The sequence below is a fragment of the Homalodisca vitripennis genome, chromosome 5, assembly GCF_021130785.1.
Source record: "Homalodisca vitripennis isolate AUS2020 chromosome 5, UT_GWSS_2.1, whole genome shotgun sequence".
NCBI classification, from domain to species: domain Eukaryota; kingdom Metazoa; phylum Arthropoda; class Insecta; order Hemiptera; family Cicadellidae; genus Homalodisca; species Homalodisca vitripennis.
Genome location: NC_060211.1, coordinates 120,300,581 through 120,316,845, shown reverse-complemented (window position 1 = coordinate 120,316,845; position 16,265 = coordinate 120,300,581). Strand labels below are relative to the sequence as shown.

General features: G+C 31.6%; 1 protein-coding gene across 1 annotated transcript in view; it reads left to right on the top strand.

Moving 5' to 3' along the window:
• Positions 1-16,265, top strand: part of LOC124362810 (Ig-like and fibronectin type-III domain-containing protein 1) — a 142,036-nt gene that overhangs the window by 118,914 nt on the left and 6,857 nt on the right. The window contains 11 exon segments of the mRNA XM_046817637.1: positions 1,594-1,817; positions 2,892-3,098; positions 3,895-4,105; positions 5,358-5,483; positions 5,570-5,900; positions 6,803-6,978; positions 7,870-8,008; positions 9,780-9,915; positions 10,191-10,281; positions 10,283-10,384; positions 11,612-11,858. Of these exon segments, the coding sequence (XP_046673593.1) occupies positions 1,594-1,817; positions 2,892-3,098; positions 3,895-4,105; positions 5,358-5,483; positions 5,570-5,900; positions 6,803-6,978; positions 7,870-8,008; positions 9,780-9,915; positions 10,191-10,281; positions 10,283-10,384; positions 11,612-11,858 (1,990 nt within the window).

Here is a 16,265-nt window from a genome sequence, read left to right as displayed (position 1 = left end):
GTGGTTAATGAACATTAATTTGGGACCCAGAAGTTGTAAAGTGAATTAGTGTTTATAATTAATTGTGAAATAACTGTAATTTATCTCCAAAATTCCATGATATTTGATCGAATACCTCCAACGATTTCAGTAAGAAAATTTAATTTTTGAGACCAAGACTTGTAAGTTACCAAAGAGATCATAAGTTTCCAGTTAGCAAAATGTGTATAATAAATGATTGGGATATATACATAGTGTACGGATTAAAGCAGTTATATTTTAGGAACCTTCTATGTCACAGTTTAATGGTAGCAGCCTTAAGTGTAAAGGAAACTTTTCTCTTATTTTTGGCTTTGCGCATTTATGATTATTTCAGATTAAAATTAATTATATTTCCAACATCAAGGCCGAGTTTTCCTTGATGCCTCAGTTAAGAAATTATGTGAAAAATTTATAGTTATGGCAATTTTAATTTATTCCTCTAAACTATTTCGGGTTGTATAGTTGAGTTTTCCTGTTTTACCCCTTTTAAGAAAATAATATACACATACTTCGGTCTGAGAATCTTATTACGGTTAAAAAGTTTTTTGTTTATTAATTTATTTTCCGTATAAAATATCTCTGGCTCCATACTTAACCTTAATTAAAACTTTTATAAGATCCCATAAAAAAGTACCTGATTAGGCATATACAAAATTTCTAAGATTTTTGAAAAAAAATGTGTAAGCTTCTTTCCTAGTGCTCGTTTTTATAGTTAGCATCTCAATAATAAGCTTGTTTTTTGTTCCTATCAAGAAAATATAATACATATACGAGTAGAAGTGTGAGTATATATTTTTAAGCCACACTCTGTGCTTGGATATAAGTGATTACCGAAAATATTGAACTAACAATTGTTTTTACTTTTAAGTTTACTGTATGCTATCAGACTATAAATAAGGATAACATTTAAAATTGTAGTTACATTAATATAACAGTACCCTCATAATCCAAGGTTTACATCAAAAACATTTTTACAGTTTAAAATATTTTAATTTAAACAAAGTGTTTGCACTAATGTATATATCCCTTCAGTTTCCTTTTCTCTAACAGCCAAGCCCTGTAAAACAAAAATGTTGTACTTGTATTACATTTATTGAGGCTTTTATCTGAACAAGACTTATGAATATCGTATATAATTCTGTTAAAATACTTTTTTAAGACGATATGGAATTTTGAAATTAGTGTTAAACTGAAACCTTTTTGAACATAAATTTTAGTGTAACACATAAGGTAATAGTTATGGAATAGTCCTTACATACCAGTATGCACGTTTTATTGATACGATTCTTCTTATATGTTTGCAGATTGGTTCATTGATAAACAAAAAGATAACTAGACATCTGCTTTGTCACTTATCAATGAAGAAACCTTGTTGGGTTATAAACTCGCAAAATATATATGTTGAGTCTGTTATCGTATAAGATTAAGTTCATTTTCCCATTGAATTTCAATGAACATCATTTGTAAAATAAAATGAATAAATTTCCTGTTGTGCTCTTATAATTGCGTGCATTATATTTAGATACTTAATTATTTCGATTAATAATGAAAATAAGAATAAATAACTTTTAGGTTTCGAAAGGAACGAACAACGCCGTTGTGGGTAACCTAGTCCCCTTCACGATGTACGAAGTTACAGTGACGGCCAAGAACATACATGGAACCAGTTTACCATCGAATGCTATCAGATCCTTGACCCTCACTCCGGGTCTGTCAAAGCCAGTCAACACCGCCAAGCCTCCTAAGCTACCTGACATCAAGGCATGTTGCGTTGAGCAAGGCATCACACATAAGACGTAAGCAATGCGGTTTTAATGTTACAAAGATAATTATTAAGATACATTAAAATATTACTTACGTATGATTAAATATCTCAAGTGACGATTTCTTTTTGACAAAAGTAAGAACTATCATAGGGACTTTTAAGTTAAATAGAAAAATTTCAAAATAAAAAAAAATAATAAATTGTTACAAAATGGATGCGGAAGGAAAGAAAAGAATAATTAAAAGTAGTATTCAGTGGCATAAAAAATAAGATAATACATAATTGTTAGTGAATTGAGAATATTGTTTGATTGCATGTACTTTAATTATTAGTGATAGTTACTGTTACTACTACTACTACGACAACTACTGAGAAATTACTTAATTAATTTCAAAATTGAGGTGTTGATAACTATTTTAATACACTTACTTGCGTTGCGTTCAATAAAACGCGTAACTTTTGCATGGAAATATTGGAATATTTTAATAACTTATGTAGTACATATTACAAACAATGTACTGCATATTTATAAACCTATGCATAACTAATGCATATAAATTTAAAATATTGGAAAGGTTCATTCAATGTGAATGCTGAATTAAGGTAAAGTTTACCTTTCTCTTAGTGCAGCATCTGAAGAAGGAAGCTGTCACAGACTTGACTTCTGGAACATCAAGTCATGTTCGGCCGAAAAGATTCAACGTAAACCTGATGAGACAATACGAATTCCTCTTTACCTGGGTCACATGATATCTTTTTGTCTTCATATTTCTGATGTCGAAAAGAGGTAAAAGTTTCATTTTTAGTTTTTTGGTCGTGGAATTTCTTTGGTTCTCTTTAGACAAACATGAGTACGAATTCCAAGGGTCACGAATATGACAGCGTCAGATTTCACATGCCACAATAAGAGGAAAATGACTGGAGCTAAACTTAACTTTTGTCCTTATGCGTTGAGTTAATAAAATAAAGAAAACAGGAAGGGAATAATAAAAGTTATTTTTGTCCACCCTTTAACAAAGTCTCTTAAATAATGCAAATTTGGTTATGTAACTAAAATTAATCTATTGAAGTACATTAAAATAGTAAAATAATAAACTATTTACAGGTGTTTGGAGAAGCTGTGTAACATTCCTCAGTCGTCATTGGCAGAAGTAACAGACTTGATGATCTGTGCGCCTTGGTCGCGTCAGACGTTCAGCTGTCTGGCGAACGGCATGGACCACACGCCTTGCTGCCGCGCCCGAGGACTGCCCGATCTATGCCAGGACTTGTGCTCAGGCAATATCACTCAACTCGACTTCAGCTATTTCAAGTATGAGTCGAAATTCGTACCTTGATTTTATTATGTTACTATTGGGTTGGTTGATAACGTAAATACTGAGAGCTAATGTTTTGTTATTACGTAATCCAAACATTTTTAACTATCTGACATTAAACATGTCTACTATAGTACAAGTAACTACAGGTAACCTAAATTTATTCGGTGTCTATCAGACACTAGATAATTGTCAGTATTTTGCATTAACTTTATATCAATAAACCTACATGTCATTACATGAAAAGCACACAACATACACGTTAATAAATATTTCACTATTACAACTTTGTTAGAAAACTAAGTTTTTACGTAATATCTTTAGGTAGATACTAAAAGCCCTTCTCTATATACATCCAGTTGCAATCCATATTCTGTTAGATAAGGAATAGATTAGAAAAGAGGATAAAACAAGATAATAGTCAATAAATATTATAAATATATAAGTTGCAGACGATATTCATTTTAATAGAAAAATTTTAGACAGCCTAAATTCTATCCTAGATAACTAGCTGTAGAGCTATATTTATCAAGTAGCAAGCGTTAAAATAAAATTGAATTAAAGACTAATCTAAAATCTAAATTTTATAAAATAAATGATGAATTAAATCCATTTCGTTGTATATAAAATAAATAAAAATATTATTATTATTAAGCATGTCACATTAAGTTGTAGATAATTAGAAACTGTTTATATGAATGAATAGGTCTAAAGATGGACATCTTTTCTTATCTCCATTGTCTTTTTTTACTAAATTATACAATATTTACAATAAAAACTGAAATATTCCAGGTGTGTGAAATACATGAGCACGTACTCAAACTGTTTGATGCAAGGGTACGGTGTCCTCCCAAGTCAGCCAACAAAACTGCGGGTATCAAATATTGAGACTAGCTATGCCATACTACACTGGGAGAAACCCAGAACACTGGGGGAGACAGTGTCTCACTACGAACTACACCACAGGTTACTCCAGGATCAGGAGTATACTATTACAGACAAGGTAATTCATCTTACATTTATGTATGGCTTCAGTATATTAGAAAGAGCTAAGAGATAGTGTGAAATGTGTTTAGTATGTTAGTAAAAATATATCACCGCTTACTCTATGGCAAGGAATATAGTGTTATATAGAAGATACTTTACAATGAATCTGTAAATTTAATTACTAATTAATAGAATTAATTGACCGAGTATTGAAAAAAGGGGTTTTAACATTTAAATTTGACCACAGGACCTGGAGTACATTGTTACATATCAGGAATTCATCCGATACATATTCTTTGATAATTGGAAATTATAGGAAGTACAGGAAATTAGTATTATTGATTGATATACTCACAGATGTATTTTACTGCAAGGAAAGAATTTATTCCTTTAACACTTTAACAGAATAAATACATGTATCGTATGATAATCAATACTATATGCAACATTTATCATAAAAATTGCCTTGGCATATACAACTTCTATGAGCAATTCTATTAATTCATTCATGCAACGTACGTTATTTAACAAAGAGAAACGTAATATTTCATGTAAATTGTAAGGATAAATTTTATTAAATGAGGGTTGCGTATGTATAATGAAGGCTTTCATGCCTATATGAGATAAAAACGTTTTTCTAACAGGTTCCGATTATACTTTCAGTTAGTCTAATGTTGCATGAAAACTAGAAACAAGATTTATAACAATATATAAAAATATATTTAACTGGGTACATAAAAAGAGTCCTCAAATTTAGAAAATGTTTAAAGTGTCTATACTAGTGCTCGCCTCAACGTATGCACCTTCAGAGAGGGCATCTCAAACATAAGTCTGCTAATTAATGGTATATGTAATCTTTTATGTAAAAGGAATCGGTTATCGATTAAAGACTTCCAAATAACGCCTAATAATTTATCTAAATACTTGGTACTAATCCAAAGTGAATGGATACGATGAACTTTTTAATTTCTCACGCGCAGTAACGTTCTCATATGTACAACTTTGCTTTCCTTCTGCTTGTATGAGAAGAAATCACAATTTTTGTGTGTGTAGAAGTACTTAGAAATAATTCAAGTTATGTAAGAACTCCTCACAAATAACTGACATCAATTTCAAAACAATAGGCATAATAGGTTTTAGAATTACAGAGCTATATATTACGCCTCCCCTTATTGTGATAGAAAAGATTATTGTGATACAATGTTAAAACATAAAAATAATAATTTTCAATTTTTAATTAATTGAAAATTCAATTAAAATTGTTTCAGGTCTTTTCTCCTTACATCCTGGAGAACCTGACTAGCGACTCTCTCTACGAGGTTTACGTTTCAGCAGTGAATATCCACGGAGTGGGAGAACCCTCGCAGAGGGTGGTATTCAGCTCACAGAGCAAGGCAAGTACAATGATTGTACCAGACGAGTGTCACGTTGACGCGAGATGATGAAATTACCGGTACTGACAAGTGTCTCATGTCCCCAGCTGCGAGAGGCCAAGGTGGAGGAGGCCGTGAACGAATACAATGTGACGGCATGCTGTGTGGAGGCCGGCCTCAGCGACATGTGTATGCCCATCTGCTCGTTCGACGCTAGCATGACCAAATTGAAGGCTCTAGGGAGCGTTTGTGCCAGTGAGTTCTCAAAGCTTCTGCGATGTGGGGCGGGTGGCCGTAACCACCGGGGCTGCTGCTCCAGGCGGGGCGTGCCCCCCTCGTGCCTCCCTCTCTGTTCCGGTGTCATTATCGAGTCGGTCATCGTCACTGTGTCTACCTGTGTGCCGTACATCGGAAACATCGTTCAGTGCTTCGAGGAAGGTAGGATATTTTATACAAGTTTAAAAACTTTGTACTGAGTAACATGGAGATATACAACAATTTCTAAACGTGATCAAAGATGCAGTTTCTACTATGAATTTAGAACTTGCTTTTAATATTGTTATAAAACCTTATAAATATTTTCATATTGTTATATGCAAATATTCTTAATATATCTTATTAATAAATTTCAATCAGATAAATCAATTGTTCCAATTCAAAATTTTGAAAATTTTTAAGTTTTGTGTTTTAAAGAAGTAAATTCTAACAAAAAATTGTTTTTGTCACAACACTACACACGTTATGATATTGGGTTCAAAGAATTATATAGTTCATAAATCATATCCTATTCTTTGTTGAATTTTGTCCTAAAACAAAATGTTGTAACTGTATTGCAATGGCGGTCTGAGTTTCATAGCCATGACTGAATAGTTATTTATCTTATTATTAATGCGTTTATTCTTTTCTAACTAAATTAGTGCGTAGCTATCTTTTTGAACCTGTTTGTTTCTAGCTTCACATCCATGTTATTGTAATTTACACCCGATCTAAAGTGCTTGTGCTGCTGGAAGTTAGTTCACAATACAACACACAAATGTTTAAAATTTTCCCTAGTAAATACAACGGCAAGTAAAAAAAAAACATTTTAACTGATGAAACACAATTAAAATGCTTTATATGATTGATCTTTTTTACAACGCTTTTTTTAAATGAGTTATGAGCCGCGTGTGTCTGTGTGTAAAAATTGTAAAAAGATGAAAAGTAAATATATTAATGTTTATGGGTTCCAACCCCATTTCAACCACAATGGATGTTTGTTCTTTATGTTGATGTTTGAGTGAGTGAGTGAGGCGTTGCCTTTTTCTACAAGAATACGTTAGTTATACAGATTGTGGATACAGGTACAGGCCTACTCCCCGGTCCCGTACAGGAGCTACACGCTGTAGATGTCACCGACTCTGAAGTCGTATTGAGTTGGGAGCCTCCAAACGATCACAGCAACGTCACCGACTACGTCATTCACTATAATAAAGTGGACAACACTTCCATGCATGAGACACTGCTTAAACTTGATAATGTAAGTTATTGCACTCACGTCAGTAGTCATATACTCTAACTGGTGATCTCATAAACGATTTTATGGTTGTATTCATTTGTACATATATGACAAGTATATTGGTTTTAATTATATATTCTACTAGATTGCTTAGGCAAGTGGTTCAGAAATACTTTTCTTTAAAAATCCAATAAAAAACTTATTCAATTGGCAGAGCATTATCTAGGAAAGCAAATCAGGGTCCTGTACGAATTCCTGATTATCATTATGTCTATTTTGCCATATCCAGAGGGCTATTTATAGTAGAGTACTCAAATTCATTACGCAGTGTGTGTTTTACGATACGATTAATCAAGTGATTAACATTATCGGGTGCTACCAGTCTAGACGTAGTAGTCTGTTCGAATAAACCTTAAATATAGATAACAAAAACTACTGACAAAAAATCTAGCTTAACCATGTGCTGTTATTAAATAAATACGTTACTGTTTATTTTGTGAATATTAAGTAGTCTATAAAGGATTTATTTTGTCAATTCACAAAGTACAAAATTCCACCCTAAATTAAATGGTTAATTCTTCATTTTCCATTAAAACATATAGTTATCAGAGGTCTCTAAAAACACAATAAATCCTTATGTTAATGATCTTGGAAAGGTTTGAGTAAAATGATTACTTACAATAGATCGAGAATGCACGTAATTTCACATAACCTGATTAATGGGTATCATTAGAAAACATAACCTTGACGATCGTAGCTAAATAATTGCAGCTAATGCCAGCAGTATAGTGTATTAGATTATGAAATCTAAATAAAATCACAAACCCAAACAGTGTAATTTTGAATGTTTCTAAAATGTAGATGATTTCATAGGAAAAAATTCGCCTACCATGTTTTATTTTTTTTTTTTAGCAACAAAACGCATCTGATACTACAGCCACCATCAGAGGACTAGACAAAGGTGCCTTGTATAACATCTTCGTTGTGTCTCGCAATGAGCATGGAACATCACTCCCGTCGTCTTTACTTCTCATCAACACAACTAAGACAGGTATACTTACAAATAGACAGAAAACTAGAAGTCTGTGAACACTATACCCTTTGAATCCAACTTTAGCCAATGTTTTCCAATAGCACCCTATCATAGAAACACATAATGTTGTGACAGTACACTCTTCGCGTAAACTGGATATAGCGTGGTATTTGGGAAAGTATAACTTTTCTCATTGCAGGTTTTGTTTGGTATGTAATATCGTTCTATAAGTATATATGATAATAATTAACGCTTATGACAAAGACTGAAGAAAGTATTATTTACTGAACTTGGTAGACACTGTGCATTGAATAAAACGGACATATTTCAACATTTAGCGTTATAAAAATGGAATGTAAAATTATACATACGTAGATTTTAATAACTTAAATAGAGAGTGAACGAATATCGATGTATATATTCACAAAGCAATGGAGTACTTTAAAGTGACTGAATTAAAACTTCGTAACTTTTTACTTTCTCAGGAATATTTATATTAGAGAATAATCTTTAAAAACCAGCAATTTTCTCAACACGACATGTAAAATATATTGATTACAAGTCTAAACATCTGAAAATCAGGATAATTACTCAAAGTTTTTCTCAAATATCAAGTACCATGATTTATTACTACTAATCCCGCGTTTTACTAGGAAAATATATCTAATGGAACATAATCTTATTGCAATTTAATTTTACACATTAAACTCACAGAAGAAATCTTATCTCACTGAATATTCAGAATCCCACGGAGGTGAATTGTGTGAATATATATTTAAGTAAATTACGCTTTTTTCCTATTTCATTACATGGAGGATGATTTGAAATAGATTTAGAATTATTTAAGTAGCTAAACAATTCTCTAGACGTAGAGTACTATATAGGAAAATGATAAAACTGTAAACATGACTTGTTTATTTATTAAATATACCATTTTCATCAGTCACATGTTTAAAATATTTAATATGTTTTGAGCAAAGTTTGCCTTATCTCTATTTAATCTGAGTGCGTTACTACAGAGGTTTTTAAACACTGATTTCAGTATTTCCAGTAATTCTTCACGTGTCGCTCCTTTAACAATGATATCGTCGAATAATGTCTTTACACCAGTTAAACCTTGCAAGTCGATCGTCATTTTCTGTACCAGATTGACGGTGCGACCTTATCACCAAAAACTTGGAATTAATATGATAAAGACCTTTACAGGTGCTTAATGTTTGCATTTCCGCGCTCTGTTTACCCGTTTCTATGACAGTTTATGGTAGGTACTGCTCACCTTTAGTGTACAGAAATTCTTTCTGGTCCAATGTATTTCACTAACTCTTCCTCAGATTTATCAAGCTCAGAAACGAAGAATCTCTTAACCATAGAAAAAACTGTAAATTTATCAACAATTTAAATAATGACTCACTACACTTACAATCAAATTAACAATTTTTTGTTAACTTCCCTATCGAATTGAACTTTAAAAATAAATCAGTGTTGTATATTTCATAAACTAGGTTGTGGTTCCAGGAAATATTCGTGCCATAGAATGATATTAAACAGCGAACTTCAAGACTCTATGGGAAAATGACAGAATGCCAAAATTATTAAGTTGCCCTAAAATAGGACCTCGTAACTAGTGGTGAGAGTTCACTACTTGTGATAATATATTTTTCGAACGTATGATTGTAAAAATGCCTCTCTTTACACATTTGAATTTCTTCTGACTTGCTGATAGGGAAATCATTGGAAACTAATAAAAACGACTAGTAAGAAATGAATGATTATGATGTGTTGGTTTCAGAAATGAGTGAAGGAGGTATTGCAGGAGTAACTTCACCCCCTCACTCAATGGCAGTCTCTAGTCACAGCGCCACGTTTGTCACAATTTCTTGGCAGCCACCGGAGTTTAGCCACCCCTCGGAGCCGATTAAATATGTGTAAGTTAACAGAAACACCTCCTAATATTTTAGCCAAAACAGGAATAATACAATACACATACTGAGATTAAATCATTTGATATCGTCATGTGCAGTAACAATTGTAACACTTGTTTGCAACATGTAACGATAAGAAATGTCCTAAATCCTACTATGCTTTCAAAACTTCCATCGTCAATAGTAACTTCAAACAAATAACAATAGACATATACGAGTAGTCTACTCGTACATATTTGATAGTGGTCAAGTATTAAACCCGCTTCTTTTCGTTGCAGGCTTTACTACAAACCAAGCTCAGAACAGGCCTTTGTAAGTGTGAATACTTCGGTGACGTCCCACATGATAGACGGCCTCAGGCCGAATACCAAAGTACATAGCTTACGTTACAGCCATCTCCAAGAAAGGACAAAGCCTTCCTTCAGAGACTTTGGTAGCATGGACTGACCCGGCCTTCCCCGCTTTTGTGGAGGTGCAGTTTTATTTTTTACGTATTAAACTGATTTTGTTCTTGTTTTCGTTTGAACCATTACATTTTTAGAATTAAATAATTCATTTTAGTAATTGATTAGGTACATGGTTTTTATTTACTTTTTGTATTACAATTTATTATATTGAATGTCATACATATCGCATGAGATAAATACTGAAAAAGATATAGATACTTTTGAAAACAACTTAACGGGTAGTAATGTTGAGATTGGAAATAGTCTGTAATTAGCTCGTGCATTACAGTGTTTACAATAAGACGATACCGATTTGTAATCCTTTGTCACTATGGGAAGATATTAACAGTGAATTGTATTTATTTCTTTATTTTAAAGATCAGAATTCTAATTGTACGAAATATAAAAGACAAGCTTTTAAAATCAAATATATTGTACAGAATAATGTCTATAATTATTTTTCTTTACAAGTAAAAATAGCAAGTTTTAAACAAATGCACGTAAATTAATTCTAATTAGTTTTTCAAGGATCTCATATTTTGTAATACAATATTAAACAATGTTATTTGTAGTTTAAGATCTTTATTTTTAAAGTATACATACATATAAATAATATACGTCTTTAAATTAAATTACAAGAATAACAAATATTATTGTGACCAAGTAAGATGAACTTTGTAACTAATATATTTTATTATAATGGAACTGAAAGATATGTAACTACCGTATGAGGTATGATTTCACGGAATTTTCAAGTAATTTTATGTATGCAATAAGTTTGACTTATTTTCCTTATTCGTTAATAAATATTGCTACTGAAACGAAATATTTAACAATTTAAAAAAGCAAAATGCACTTTAGGTTAGTAGTTTTATTTTTTTGTGGCGTCAAAGTAATTGTCAACTGGAAGCACAGCCACCTTATGCGAACGATCCACCCTTACCTTCTCTCTCTACAATAATCATGATGTCACATCCAAACTTTAAGTATTGATGTCATAGGTTGTTGCAGCTTGTGACTGGCACTTAAATTTTGGTGTGGGCCGTAATCGGTGAAGCTGTGGAGGGATAGGCTATTCTACTTACGTGGGAAACCGTGCAACATCACATATAAAATTTATAAATCTAATATCTAGATTTGAAGATATATAACTGAAATTTTTATTCAGGATAAAAATATAAATAACTAGAAATATTAGGTTAACTTAATACTACTTTGAAATGGTTTTAATTAAAAGTTTTATTTGTTTTTAGCCACCTACGGTGCACCCTATAAATTTGGTAGTCGAAGGGAGTAGCATGACCATACTGTGTATTGCCATGGGCACACCTATGCCTACGATTTCTCTCTACATCTCTGGTCGCCTGGTAAGGCAGGAGGTGACCCGACATATGGTCACCGTCATATACAACGTCACACGAGACATGGACCACATCTCCTGCTACGCTGATAATGGATACGGCACCCCTATGGAGAGAAGAAGGAAGATCACCATCAGTCGTAAGGCACAATTTGTATATTCATAAGAGTGTATATTCAGTTCTTATTATACAGATTCAAGTCATTATTTAATACGTAATCAATAACTTTGTAGATGTTTAACATCGTTTTTGTACAGCTGTATAAATATAAAAGACATTTAAAAATTAGCTGACTCCAAAAGGCTACGCAATAATAATGAACAAATAATATTAAATTCATAGCGAATTATTCATAAAAAATCACTCAAACTAGGAATTATATAAATAGTTCAATTATAACTACTAGGTGGATGTAGAATTACATAATGATATGGTGTACAGTTGTCCAGATCAAAGGATTAAAGTGGCAGTTGGGCAATACTGTGTTTTGGTTAATACCTAACGATAGAATTCCGTTTCACTCATAATTTTAAAATTTTTCTATATATTTTCTTAAAACGTTTTTACGTTTCTTGTGTATCCACAAAACAAACCAACAACGCGGTTCTAAACATGCTTAGGACATAAGCTACACACTTCTTAATAAATTCTCACAAACTTTTCTTAAATTCAGAATTTTATTTTTAAATAATATGTATTAAAACAATTTATTGAATTACGTATTCTGTAACCTAAATATATCCAGACGATACGTATATCCCTAAAGATTTTTATTAAAAATTCCGTTCAGCTCCGGAATTTTTATTGCGCGTTGCTCTGATCTCGTTTCATACAAGTAGATGATTAATATACTTCGTTATAAAGATTAAATTGCCCCGTTACGTTTATTTTGCTAATATAATTTGTTTCAACTATCTTCAATTTGTGTATATATACTTATTATTGTGAGGTTTAAAGTAGCCTTTACAACTAATATAAAAAAAACAACTTACACTGCTAAGATGACGTAATAAAACCACGTTATTTATACACTCAGCTTAAAGTAAAATGTTTAAGGTTAGGTATTTTATAAAATCCAGATTGATAGACCTTAGTTGACTGTCAATAAATCCCTCTAACCATTGCTTTTACTCTAGATATTCTTAAAGAACAGAAACACATAGTGTTTATAAATAATTAGACCAATCATTTATATAGTTTTTCATTACTTAAATTTTTTACTATTTCATAAATTTATTCCACTTATAGTTCTCAATAATTATGCATAACGATAAATACTCAAGTAAATATGGAAGTTTTTAAGCTTCGTTATAATACAATTTATACACCTTAAAATTTAAATTTTACATACTTAAATGACATATATTTTAACATCTGAGAATAAGACAGAGCTAAATACATATGCTGTATGTCAATAAATAAATTTAGTAAGGCTTATAAAATATAGATAACTACCACATTTTGAAAGGTTCATATTGACAAACACATAAAAATAAACAAAAAAGGAAGGGTGGAAAATTATACGGTAGGGGCTCACGCCAACTATACTGGAATCTGTTTATTTACTCGATTTCCGTACGCGGCTTCCGAGACGTGAACGGATTACTTGGCTCCCTACAAAATGTGCAACTTACACAAACTTTTCCATCGTATGACTGCTACTGAACGTCATGATTATTCTAAATAGCTGACATATTTAGTACCAGATATCCATCAACTCATTAGGAACATGAAGCTTTCAAACGACCAAAATATCAAGGCACTGATTGTGTAAGAGATGATATTCCTTGTTTAAAGTTTTTTTTTTGGCAATTGAATGATTATGAAGTTAATAGGACTTTTGAACTAGTGGTATGTACTAGTTCAAACTACTACTTTTCGGTCAATAACACTACTTTTTGAGACATGCAATCTTATTTCTTCCTCTTATTGATTACAATATATGATTACAATTTAGGTCAAATTAAAGAAATCATGTCTAAGCGTTGCGATATAAATAATTAAAACAAGTACTACAAACATCGTTTTGATCAGATCCATGTGCATTATGTCTTAGAAAAGCATCGAATAAAATGAACACAAACTGTTAGATACTGAAACAGGGAATACAGGTCACACACGCACAATAACTAATCACAAACAGGTGGCCTTTTCATAGTAGTAAATGGTGATAATCATAGGAGAATAGGATCGGCCAATAATAATAAATAGGCCTCTTATTTATAACTCTTTCCGGATGAACCCCCTCAAAATCACATATGTCACCACAATCATTTATTATTCATCTCTTTCCTGTCGTTAGGTTAACTGTTTAGTAGTTTTTTTCAAAATTTGTAACAAAATTCCCCAACCTTACTTTAATGGTTGAAACAGCTCATCACTGGTTCACTAATTTAATGTATGATGCCTTGATTCGTTTCCTTTTAAGGAAATGATTTTGATTGCTGGCTTACGCTTGTCACAAGCGTACATTTAGTTACATATCTTAACCTAGATTATAGTAATGATGTTAGGTTGTTCATAAAACTAAATAAATCATTATATTGCTGATCTCGAAAAATATTAGTACTGGTTTCTGGTATCACTCAACTATAAAAAGTGTCGGAGAGATGTCGTTGTAATCATAATAATTTATTGTATATTTTAGACATTTAAAGGCCTAATACATTCTTGCCCTTTAGTAGGTCTCTTCTGCAGCATTAAAATCACGCAATATATTTAATAATTGTATTTTTCTAATTGATTGTATCAATGAAAGATAGTGGGTTCTAATATATCTTAAATATGGTGCCCTCTTTTATTTTTGAACTGCTATCCTGTGCCAGGGTGCAGTCACCACCAGATACATTTCTAGCAACAGGAAGCGAAATGACTTTTGATGTGACTACTATGAGTTCGCTTATACCTCTATATCAACTGCGTTCCATACCCTGACGTTGGCAACACAATTTTCTCCTAATATTAGAGGTTCTTGTTAGTGCTTACTATTAACATAGCGGTACCACAAGCTACAGATAAGTTTTAGGCTGTATTTAACACATGTAAAACAGTAACTATAATAGTCAATATGTTAACCCTTTCAGGGCCAGGACCAAATATGAGATGTTGCAAAATCTTTTCACATATCATATCCCCCGTGACTAGTCTAAAAGTGCCAGGCTAAAATTGGCGATTTTGCAGTCTCTAAGATTAAAATTTATAACTTTTCATAACAATTAGAGAATGACCTAAAAGTTGCACCAAATTACTCGTATAGATATATACTATCAACAAGAAATATGTAGATGTAGTTTTAGGTAATTTAAAAATTTAAAAAAAAATAGTGTTTTAATAGATTACATTAAAAAAAATTTTATTTTTTTTTATTTTTTTTGTAAATAATTAAAAAAGGAAAAATAATTTTACCATGGGAAGCTATTTTATTATATTGTACATTTATAAAGGAACAACCATACAAAATTTGGTGTTATTTCTCTCATAAATAAATTTTTTATGACACATTTTGTATAAATACGCATAATTGCACTTCGCAACAAGTGATACAGCAACTGACTCTTACACTGCAAGAAACTTAAAATAAATATTTACATTATGGATGTACCGGTAAACAGATGATTGTAGGATCCATAAACAGTTTCAATACAGTTAAAAACACTATTTACCAAGAAATATGTACACAATTTTATTTGAAATTTATTTACACTTTTTTATTTACAAATATGCTACTTACAATTTTACTCCCGTGAGATCGCAAATTGTCAGTCATTGTAACTACTACACACAATAGCTAAGCACGTAACTACTAACAGTACTAATATTTAAAACCACAAAATAAAATAATAAAGGAGAATCCAGCATACAATAGTACGATTACACTAAAGCATAAAGAATTAACAACAATAGATCGAGTCAGCTGATAATGTCACGTGACAATTACGAAATAAAAATGCATAGACCTCCAAAATAAAAATGATATTCATATTAATTATCTACAAATATACCAGGGAATAAAAAAAAACATAACACTTTAATCATTTGACGTCGTATTTATTTAAGAAAACGACGAATGTCAAGGCGGCCGCCTGGCACTTTTCAGACGCGATCTGTGGCGGCAATATATTGCCGCCTGGTCCGGAAAGGGTTAATAAGTGAATGCCTGCCCATTAGCTACTCAAATACTAGTACAATTTCTCTTGTGTCTGTCTGATCTAGATGTATAATTATGAACGAAATTTTATTTTCCTAAATACATTAAATTTGACGGATATGTTTGTCCCTGCAGGGATGATTCTACTTCCGACTATAGCGAAAAAACACGTTTGCGTGCCCCTAGAATATAACAATAGATTCTGGTTATTTAAAATCATAATATAAATTCTAAATTAAATTTATTTCACACGTTTTAAATACATAACATAGTAGTTAAAAAATTAACTTGATTTCTTGCATCTAAAATATCGTGTTTTAAATAGTAAAAATATATAATATAGGTGATGTAATGTTAAAATAAAATTAAGTGTGAAATAATTAGGAATATCCCCTAAGC